The sequence below is a fragment of the Vulpes vulpes genome, chromosome 9 (assembly GCF_048418805.1).
Source record: "Vulpes vulpes isolate BD-2025 chromosome 9, VulVul3, whole genome shotgun sequence".
Lineage (NCBI taxonomy): Eukaryota > Metazoa > Chordata > Mammalia > Carnivora > Canidae > Vulpes > Vulpes vulpes.
Window position 1 is genome coordinate 93,306,110 of NC_132788.1, and position 10,309 is coordinate 93,316,418.

The following is a 10,309-nucleotide window of genomic DNA, read 5'->3' on the forward strand; positions in this document are numbered from 1 at the left end:
AGAGAAATCACAGCGTGTGGCATGTGAGGGAGTTGCTGAAGGGAGGCAGCCTATTACTGGTATTGGCAGTATCCCCAAAGGAGGTCCTAGGGGTAATGTGAGTTGACTGTGTGGAATTCAGTAGCTATGCCATCATACCTTCAAGAGCTCCTGTCTTCTCACCTTTTGCATACAACATCTGGATGATTCTAGGGTGGGAGGGTTGGGACTGTTGTGGTTTTACCCAGCTTTTACTGATAATATTTTTCAGCCCCCAGAGTGTGAAAGGCCGGAATGACACGTTTTATCTGACGCCTGAGCCAGTGGTGGCCCCCAATAGCCCAATCTGGTACTCGGTCCAGCCTATCAGCAGAGAGCAGATGGGACAGATGCTGACTCGGATCCTGGTGATACGAGAAATTCAGGAGGCCATTGCAGTGGCCAACGCAAGCACCATGCACTGAGATCCCTAAGCCATGGTGCAAGGGAGATGATCCAGGAAAAAAAAATGGACAGACTTTCACACTAAAGAAGAGGCCTCCATTTTTTCTTTCTTTCTTTTTTTTTTAAATTGGTGTAGTTATGAAGCCTTTCAGACTGCTTCTGTTTAAAATGTAAAAGGAAACTTTGCCTTCTGTGCGTCACCGTAAATCTGCTGCAGCAGATTTCTCAGCCCGTGGGGGGCTCTGGGTTTCCTGAAAGCCAGATGTCCTAGAAAGTTGCTGGCTGGCTTTTTCTTTTTTGTCTGGGGCCTGGGGAAAGGGCTCGGACTGTTAGGAGAAATGTGGCCCCTTCCCTTACTCCAGAAAGATGGAATTAGTGACGGACCCTCCAGGGAATCTCCCCAGCTGGCTTCCACTCTGACTGGCAGACGTCGTTGACCACAGGGGAGCCATGGTCTTTACTTTCTTCATGCTCAGACATAAACTTAGCATCTTAATGGAAGGAAAATGAGGGGAACTTCAATTATGATTTATTAAAGACAATTTCTATTACACCCTCCTTTATGACAAGTGACATTTTAGATGTTAAAGTAAAAACTTTACCATGCCTTTTTTTTTTTTTTTTTTTTTTTTTTTTGTGGCCTAACATTGAGGCCTTAAACCTGAGGCTCCTGTGCCTGATGGAATTCTTGTAACATACACTTGTGTATCATATAAAGATACCACTCTGTTTCTCTTATGTATTCTTAATCTAGTTGTTTATTAAGAATGACAAGCACGTCTTTTCAACATGCTAGTGAACATCGACTCTTTATTTGGGAAGAACCTGGCGGGCCATTAGAAGCAAATCTTGCCTGCCAATTGAATGGGTCACGGTCCTGTGGGAGGGGGAAGCTTCGGGAACACTCGCGTCCGTACTCCTACGGCGCGCTTTGCGCATGCGTTCACTCGATAGCTCCGCCCTCGAAGCGTGCGGGCTCCGCCTGTTCGCACTGCGTCCTGACGTCAGCGGCGCGCAGGGCGCAGTGACGATATCCGCGGGTTTATATTGGCGCGGCCCAGACGGCAGAGGCCTCTGCGGCGCGGTCTTCGGACACACGCGGCTTTGCCCGGTGCTGGCCATGGCCGACTACCTGATTAGCGGGGGCACGTCCTACGTGCCAGACGACGGGCTCACGGCACAGCAGCTGTTCAACTGCGGGGATGGCCTCACCTACAAGTGCGGGCCTAGCGGGCTCACCTGGGCGAGGAGTGGGGTGGCGCGCTGGCCTGGGAGGCCGGGCGGGGTTTTCCTCTGAACTCGCTTGGACCTGGGCATGGGAGACAGGTTCTGGAAAATCCCCCTCCCGTCTCTGGGGTTCCGTTTGATAGATCTGAAGTGGGGCGGGATGGAGGACGCATCTTGGCAGTGCTTAAGATTCCAGACTAGAAGCTCCATTCTCTCGGCACATGGAGTTGTCAGGGTTCCAGGGTCGCTGATGACAGCTAGGTGGCAGAAAAGGTCCTGACTCCCATCTCCACCTTGTGATTTGTCTGCCCTGCCTTGACACGGGCTAGGTCAGTGCTCTCTAGGTCCAAATGCCTTATGACATGATCTATGGGGATGGAATCTCAGGCTGCTCTAATCCTGAGCCTTACTCCCAATTCACTCCCCTCCCCCGTAGTGACTTTCTCATTCTCCCTGGGTACATCGACTTCACTGCAGACCAGGTGGTGAGTATGGCCAGAAATTGGGTCCTGAGCGTCAAGGTTGGGTAAGGTACTTGTTTCCCCTGGTCTTTTGGCTACCACATCAGGTTTGGGCATGCGGGTGGATTCTATGGAAATCTTATTGGCATGCAGGTCATACAGAGTACTCGGTTTATGGGGGACCTGACACCATCCTGAGGCATATGAGGTGTTTTTCCACATTAGCTGGCTGTATTTCCTCAGGACCTGACTTCTGCTCTGACCAAAAAGATCACTCTGAAGACCCCACTGGTTTCCTCACCCATGGACACAGTCACAGAGGCTGGCATGGCCATAGCAATGGCGGTGAGCATCATGGGGTGGAAGGACAAAAGAAGGGGCCTCACACTTTTCCCCAAAGACCTACACAGCCATGCTGCTTTGTCTTTTTTTTTTTTTTTTTTTTACCTTTTGTTTATCGTGCAGCTTACAGGTGGTATTGGCTTCATCCACCACAACTGTACACCTGAATTCCAAGCCAACGAAGTTCGGAAAGTGAAGGTCAGAAGGGCAAGGATCATGGTCAAGAGCTCCTGGGAATTGCACTGAGGTGGAGTGGGGTGGAAGTGGGGGATTTATTCTCCTAATTTAGGGTCCTTTCTTCCCCACTTTGGGGTTCATTAGACCCTGTGTCCTAGGCAACAGAAGAGGACCAGGTGGATAGTACCTATAGCTCACTCATGATTGAACTGTGATTTGGTCATATGGTACTGCCAGAGGGGGAGTTGGCAGAGACCCCAGGCTTCAAACTGGTAAATGTGGTTCAGAAATGTTCTTACCATCCCTTCCAGAAATACGAGCAGGGGTTCATTACAGACCCTGTGGTCCTTAGCCCCAAGGATCGAGTGCGAGATGTGTTTGAAGCCAAAGCCCGGCATGGATTCTGTGGTATCCCAATCACCGATACAGGCCGGATGGGGAGCCGTTTGGTGGGCATCATTTCCTCAAGGGACATAGATTTTCTCAAGGAAGAGGAACATGACCGGTTTTTGGAAGAGGTGAGTGCAACTGACAAAGCAAAGCCAAGTTCTGGTGGCCAAGGCTTAAGACACCATCTGTTGCCTGAATGGCATCTCTGGGGGCCTCTGCTTCCAGGAAAGATGAATGCCCTGCCAACTGTCTGACCCCTTCATAGTTCCTGGAGTTCTTCCCCACCAGATGTTCTCAATCTGCCCAAGTGTTTGCCAGCACACATGCTAAGTTGCCACTCCCAAGGTGGGATCAGTGCTCAAGGACCAACTTTGGCCTCCTCTTGTCATTGCTCTGGCATGGCCCTTCTTTCTCTATTATGTAACAGGATGTTCTGTGTACCACATTGTCTTTTCTACTTAATTTTCACCCATGCTACTATATTGCTAGACTAGCTGTTGGGTTCACTTAAGGTGGTTTGAGTACAAGGTAGGATCATGGTGGTATGTGGAACATCATCCGAGTTAGGGCAGGGTCTGTTGGGGGGTCTGGTCTCTGGCCCTTTCTCAGAGCCCCCCTCCCTTGTAGATCATGACGAAGAGGGAAGACTTGGTGGTAGCCCCTGCAGGCATCACACTGAAGGAAGCAAATGAAATTCTGCAGCGCAGCAAGAAGGGTGAGTTTTGCAGGTGGAAGGGTTCTGGAACCAAAGACCAGCGTTCTGATTTATGTACCTTCCCTACCCCCAGGAAAGTTACCCATTGTAAATGAAGATGATGAGCTGGTAGCCATCATTGCCCGGACAGACCTGAAGAAAAACCGAGATTACCCACTGGCTTCCAAAGATGCCAAGAAGCAGCTGCTATGTGGAGCAGCCATTGGCACTCATGAAGATGACAAGTACCGGCTGGACTTGCTAGCTCAGGCTGGTGTGGATGTAGTGGTTTTGGTGAGCTCTTGCACAGGCAGGGTGTGGTGGTTGGGACAGCTGTCATATTATCAGTCTCACTGAATCTTTCTCCCTATCCCAGGATTCTTCGCAGGGAAACTCCATCTTCCAGATCAACATGATCAAGTACATCAAAGAGAAATACCCCACTCTCCAGGTTATTGGAGGCAATGGTGAGGCAAGACTGGGCACCCAAGGATGTAGAATAAGAATTAGGAGAGCTAGGCTCCCACTCAGACCTTCACACAAGCCTTTTACTGTTCGTTACTATAGTGGTCACGGCTGCTCAGGCCAAGAATCTCATTGATGCTGGTGTAGATGCCCTGCGGGTGGGCATGGGCAGTGGCTCCATCTGCATCACCCAGGAAGGTAGGAAATGCTTCACTGGGACCCTCAGAGGCCCTGGCTTCAGCAGGACCCTTAGCCCCATATGGCCCAAAGCCAAGCACTCTGTGGAAACTATACTGAGTCCTCCCAATAGGGGCAATCCCAGGGCCAAAAAGGCCCCTTGAATGGATGACATGGCTGGAAGACGAGCTCGTCATTCCTCACCTGCCACCCCCTGCCCCTTCCCCCTTGCCTAGCCTGGCCTTCTTGCTCCTGCTGTGCACCCTCTCTAAACTCTGGTCTGTTTGTTTTATTTAGTGGCTCCCAAGATCCCTCCAGACATAAAGTCCCACAGCCCCAAATGCCCTTCTACTGTCAAGGGCTGCTATAGTAAGTCCAGCCCGGCCCACTGGCCCGGCCCAGCTGCCCACTGCCCGGCTGCTTGGTTGACTGTAGCTGTAGCTCCCGGGGTTTGTGGTGCTGTTGGGTGGGCAGGGCAAACTGAATGACAGACCATGGTTTTGGGGGCTGCTGGAGAACACAGCTCCTTCCCTTACTGGGGTGCTCACAGGGGACCTTCTTCCCCAGGTATGCCCTAGTCTGCCCACATTTCCTACAGTAGGCACAGCTCAAGGACCAACAAGCTCTCCCTTCCACGTGACCACTGCCCTGATTTTGCCCAAGCTGCCAACCATGCAGGGAGGGAGTGGTGGACCTCTGGGTACTAACTGCACGGTAACCCCTACCCCCACTTGATACCAGTTGGGTGGGGGCTTTTTCCCGGCTGCTGACTGCATGTGCCTGAGGCTGCCCTGGGCCATGCACACATGCACGCGCACACGCAGGGTTAAGTAGAGGCCATCACAGCTGTTTGAACTGCTGAAGGCAGATGGGGCAGCAGCCATTCCAGACATGACTCTTTTTTCAACCAGGCTGCAGTCCTGGTACAGGTGTAGCTGAGAGCTCCTGGGTACTGAGTTATGGCCACAGGGCCCCTTGCCTGTCCCCATTAATTCCACCCACCCATCTGTTCCATTTCTCAATAGTGTTAGCCTGTGGGCGGCCCCAGGCAACAGCAGTGTACAAGGTGTCAGAATATGCAAGGCGCTTTGGTGTTCCTGTCATTGCTGATGGAGGAATCCAAAATGTGGGTCATATTGCCAAAGCCTTGGCCCTTGGGGCCTCCACAGGTGAGGCCCAGCACCCAGGGAGTCTGGTGGGATTCCTTCCCCAGTGCCACTCAGGGTCTGCTCCCATCACTCCTATCTGTCCATAGTCATGATGGGCTCCCTCCTGGCTGCTACCACTGAGGCCCCTGGCGAGTACTTCTTTTCTGATGGAATCCGCCTAAAGAAATACCGTGGTATGGGGTCTCTTGATGCCATGGACAAGCATCTCAGCAGCCAAAACCGCTATTTCAGGTAGGACAGGAAGACAAGTTACCCTATGCTGACAGCCTTGTACTGATAGCCTTATCCATCCTTGACCTTTCCTATGTTGTCTTGCCTCTCCCTACAGCGAAGCTGATAAAATTAAGGTGGCCCAGGGGGTGTCTGGGGCTGTGCAAGACAAAGGGTCCATCCACAAATTTGTCCCCTACCTGATCGCTGGCATCCAGCACTCCTGCCAGGACATTGGTGCCAAGAGTTTGACCCAAGTCCGGTAAGCCTGAGGAGCTGGGAGATAGGTAGAGGAGCTAGTTGAAGGTTAGGTACCCCATCTGATATTTGCCCCTCTTCAGAGCCATGATGTATTCTGGAGAACTCAAGTTTGAGAAGAGAACATCCTCAGCTCAGGTGGAAGGTGGTGTCCACAGCCTCCATTCGTAAGTGGCGGACCCTTTTGTACCCACCTACCCTTGGGGCAGAGGTTTCTGCCATGCCTCCTTCTTCCTGCCCCTACCTCAAAGCTTGGTTATTCTGCTTACAGGTACGAGAAGAGGCTTTTCTGAAAATGGATACAGCATACCCCCTTGGTTTTTCAATAAAAGTTTGGGAAAAAAAAAGTGATGCCTGATCTTTGAGATCTACAGGCAGATGTGGTGGCCAATATCACAGATGCACACAAACACAACACTCATTTGTAGGGAAAGTCTTCAGACACGGAAGCCAGGATATTCCTTGGATCTGGAAGGAGATACTAGTTCTAGATTCAGAAAGTCCCTCCTGAGCAGCTCACAAGGTAGGTCTGGCCAGTTCTGGCTCCTAAGGGTTCAGTCTCACATTGTGGCTGCTTAGGACAGGTCATGGAATAGTCCATGGGGGCTGTGGACTGGCACCCATTGATAGGGCTTCCTGCTAGGCCACATGGGACCAGGCTAAGACCCACATATGTAGTCTCTAACTTGAATCTCCAAAGGACCTTCTGGAGAAAGCACTGAGGTCCCCTCAAACCTGCATGTGAGCAAGTTAGGTACATTTGCAGTTTTAACAGGTGCCTACACTGTCTCCTGCCTCTGAGAAGCTAAGTAGTCTAGATAAATAGGGGATTCCCCCTTGATTTCTTCACAACTCCCACCATGAGCCCACTGTACCTGTGGCTCCTCCTGGCCAGCAACACATCTAATACAAAATGGGAAAAGTGGATTAAATTATTAATTTGCTGGCAAGAAAGACAAGAGTTACAGTGCCAAAGGGGGAAGGGCTAGTGAGAGCGCTGCAAACCCCTGCGCTCTGGAAAAAGTGCCAGGGCCTTCCTGGACAGGTTAGGTCAGTTCCTGCTGGTTCACTCTGGAGCTTGTGCCAAAGATGTGAGCATAGTCCCTCCAGGTGGAGGAATAAGAGCAGCTCCTGTTACTCGGCCTTCATGACACAGGAAGTTGAAAGTGGCACAGGCATTGGGCTGCAAAGAGAAAGCCTGCATCAGCTTGGCTAAGGCCAGGCCTGGGCCCTGCTCCGCACTCCCCAGCGGCAGGACTTACCGTATCCTGTACTTCCACCGCGATGCCCCGCTGCTTCAGGGCTTGCAGCACCTGGGGCTGCAGCCGTTCAGTCCGGTCTCCGGTGCCCACCACAACAATCTCTAGGAAAAGACGACCACCACTAGACAATGGCAGGTGTGTGGGGAAGCTGGGGCGGGGTGGCTTTTGGCTCTCTAGGGCTGGAAGCACCTCAACCCTCCCCTTCACCAGTACCTATTCGGGGCTCCAGCAACCAGAAGAGCGAGAAGCTTTCTTCGATGATGTCCCGGTGAGTTCCTACCTGTGTTGGGAGGAGGCAGGTTAAACACAAGTTCGCGCAGTTTTCCCCACAGAGCCCTTACCTGCGCCACAAAGGGGTAATGAAAAAGCCAAGTTTGCCGGGGACAGAATCGGGGGGACGGGCCTGGGACCCTGGCCCTCCGCCTCCTCACTGCTCACGTTCCACTGCACCACCGAGTGCGGGAGCAGCGCGCAGGGCCCAAGGACGCGATTTCCATTGACCATGAAGCCGCGGCTGCTGTAGCTGTCGATATACATGGACTGCGGGGACTCGCGCTGCAGTAGGGAGATGCGCGTCCGCTGATACAGCTCGTCGTCCGCCGGCGTGAGCCGATGCCCTCGCTGTGGGACCCTGCGGAGGGGTATGCTCAGGGCCTAGGGGGCAAGGAGGGGCCGGGCCGCGATCGCCGGCCGAGGGGTGAGGGCAGGAGAATCAGGGACGCTCACCACAGCAGCTCGGCTGGGGCGCAGCGCAACGCCGCTTGCGCTCGGCATAGGCCGCGAAGCACGAACGCGGCGACCATGGCGGACCAACTTGCACGGAGGCCGGCGCTGGGTCAGTCGGGTCGTGGCGGAGCCCACCGCGGCGTGACGACAGCGCCCCCTGCGTCCCGGAGGGCACCGCGCAGGTCGGCTGCTCCAGCGCAGGATTTTGAGAGAGTCAACTGATGCCAATTGTCCCAGGAGGGCCCATCCCCCAGCGCGGCTCCGGTGTCTGCACCTGCCGCCCGCCCCGCCCCGGGTCCCCGCAGACCGTCCTGGGGGAGCCAGACACCTGGTGGCGCGGCAGGCCTCAGAGTGCAGCCTCGGCCCCCGCCACAACCTGGTCCCCGGCTCTCAGCCATTACGCAGGGCTCTTGGGGACTGGGGCGGAGCGGCCGCGCACCTGGTCGAGTCCCGCACACCTGCTCAGGGCGTGGGGGCCAGCCTCCAATCCCCTAATCCCAGGCTTTGGGGCGTCGGGTTCCCAGGGCGGGGCGGCCGGCTCAGGTTTCCCTCGCTCTCCAGCGAGTCACGCCCCTCCCTAACCGTCACCCGCGCGACCGTTGGCGTCGCCGCCGCGCGTCTCCCGGGGCGTGGCTGCGCGTGGATTGGCTTCTCGGCAGCGCGAGGGGGCGTGGCTGATTGGTTTCGCCTTAAAATGGCTCCGAGTCTGCGGCCCCGGCCCGCGGAAGGCAACGCAGTAGTAGGGAGTTTGTGGCTTTTCGGGTGGGATCGACCGGGCCGACAGGACCAGATACTGAACTAGACAGCGGCTGGAGCATCTCCCTGTCGTCGCTCACTCTGCTCGCGGCCGAGAATTCCCCGACCCCCCGTCTTGAGCCGAATCAGAGGGCCTACTGGCGCGAGAGTCGCTGGCGCCCGCGCGGGTTTCAGGCATCTCCGCGCCCCCACCGTGTCGTGGCCTCAAGGGAACGTTGACGCGTCTGCTACCCACGGGGCTGGGGGGTGGGGGGAGGGAGGTTCGGCAAAGCGGAAGACGGTCGCAATGGAGCCCGTGGGTCGCGTCGCCGCTACCGGGCCCCTGGCGGTCCGGGCGCTGGCAGAGTCACGGGACAAAGGGCCCCGGGTGCGGGGGTGTCACCGAGGCGGGTGCGCGGGTTTACTTCCTCTCCGGCCCCACAGGCAAGTTTCTCTTTTGGTCGATCCCGAAGCCCTCCCTGTCACCTACACTGCACGGTGGCCTGGCTTCATGGGACCAGCAGGCGTAATCCTACCCTGTGGGTCTAATCCGGATCGGGACCGGTCCCAGGGGAGGCTCCCACCAATCTTCCTATTGTTTGGGGGCCCAGGTGAGCGCCTCGTTCCCACTACACTCGGTTTTACCCTCACTCCTAGGTCCGTCTTCTGGTACTGGGAATCGGGGGTCCTGATCTGGCCCCAGGGCAAGGGACCACCACCACCCCTGCTGGGGCATACCCATCGCCCCTCCCTCCCCCCGCCCACGGCTGGACAGCGGGCAACGGAATCCCAAAAGCAGCTGTTGTCTCCAGAGCATTCCAGCTGCGCTTGGATTTCGTTCCCTGCTCTCCTGCCAGAGCAGCGTCCTGGCCTAGATGGGGTGGGCCAGCTCCTGACTCCCAGACCTATTTTATTTGGGTCGCCCTGGTCTCCGCCCGTCTCAGGGGCTCCCTTAGGCTGGAAGTGGTGGGCGTAGATGTCGGAGAGCCTGGGTTGTGATCATCTCTGGAACTTGGAGTAGCATTGACAAGGGAGGGCGGTCGCAGGTCCTTCAGTCAGGGCCGCAATGGCGGTGAGTCCCACAGGGCCACCCCAGCCCACAACTCGCTATAGATAGCCTTTCATTTCCTGGGGAAAACCCACCCCAACCGTCTTCGTGTACCAAGAGCAGCTGAAGTCTCCAGCTTGGCCTCCAGCCCTCAGCCCTGTTAGCAGCTCTCCCAGGGTCATGGGCCTGCGGAAAGGAAAGAGCTTTGGAATGACACGATCACTCCCGTTGAGTGGGCACCCAAGAAGCCATCGGGAATGTCGTGTCCGCCCAGTGCTCTTTCAGCGATCCCAGCAGGGCCTTGCAGCCCTGGCCCAGAAAGGGGTCTTGCCAAACTTCCTGCCCCTAAGACTCTCTCCTTTCTGAGCTCTGGGTACTCTCACTGCTCCAAAGCAGAAATTAAGGGTTTCCCACACTGCTGTGTCAGGTTCAATCTCCCGGAAAGAAAATAGAGGAAAAGGGGATTTAAGTTACACTGAAATGAAATTCCGGAGCCCTCGTGACACAGAGGGAAGAGCTTTCTCTCTGTAGTGAAGTGGGATGCT

General features: G+C 55.2%; 3 protein-coding genes across 13 annotated transcripts in view; 2 read left to right on the forward strand and 1 right to left on the reverse strand.

Annotated features, from left to right (window-relative positions):
• The window catches only part of QRICH1 (glutamine rich 1), a 52,672-nt gene extending 51,459 nt beyond the window's left edge, over positions 1–1,213 (forward strand). For all 6 annotated transcript variants that reach the window (XM_025988443.2, XM_025988449.2, XM_025988439.2 and 3 more), the window contains one exon: positions 251–1,213. In XM_025988443.2, coding sequence (XP_025844228.1) covers positions 251–443 — 193 coding nt within the window. In that variant the 3' untranslated portion in view covers positions 444–1,213. The remainder of the gene's footprint in view (positions 1–250) is intronic.
• Positions 1,214–1,418: 205 nt separating this feature from the next.
• On the forward strand, positions 1,419–6,340 carry IMPDH2 (inosine monophosphate dehydrogenase 2). Of its 6 annotated transcripts, none has more exons than XM_025988460.2 (15): positions 1,447–1,641; positions 2,087–2,135; positions 2,337–2,456; positions 2,577–2,651; positions 2,942–3,148; positions 3,648–3,735; positions 3,809–4,008; positions 4,091–4,181; positions 4,282–4,377; positions 4,654–4,725; positions 5,382–5,525; positions 5,612–5,756; positions 5,854–5,997; positions 6,077–6,160; positions 6,265–6,340. In XM_025988460.2, the coding sequence occupies exons 1-15, from the start codon at positions 1,544–1,546 to the stop codon at positions 6,284–6,286; spliced, it is 1,635 nt and encodes a 544-aa protein (XP_025844245.1). In that variant the 5' UTR covers positions 1,447–1,543; the 3' UTR covers positions 6,287–6,340. The 6 variants fall into 6 exon arrangements, with proteins under 6 accessions (XP_025844264.1, XP_025844245.1, XP_025844253.1 ...); XM_025988468.2 differs by having other exon boundaries at positions 1,450–1,641; positions 2,355–2,456; XM_025988479.2 differs by lacking the exon at positions 4,654–4,725 and having other exon boundaries at positions 1,419–1,641; positions 2,355–2,456.
• A 571-nt stretch (positions 6,341–6,911) lies between these two features.
• On the reverse strand, positions 6,912–8,564 carry NDUFAF3 (NADH:ubiquinone oxidoreductase complex assembly factor 3). The gene is made up of 6 exons (XM_025988491.2): positions 8,421–8,564; positions 7,982–8,168; positions 7,694–7,886; positions 7,469–7,535; positions 7,256–7,356; positions 6,912–7,176 (listed from the first exon to the last, which is right to left on the reverse strand). The coding sequence occupies exons 2-6, from the start codon at positions 8,056–8,058 to the stop codon at positions 7,060–7,062; spliced, it is 555 nt and encodes a 184-aa protein (XP_025844276.1). The 5' UTR covers positions 8,059–8,168; positions 8,421–8,564; the 3' UTR covers positions 6,912–7,059.
• Between the last annotated feature and the right edge of the window lie 1,745 nt (positions 8,565–10,309).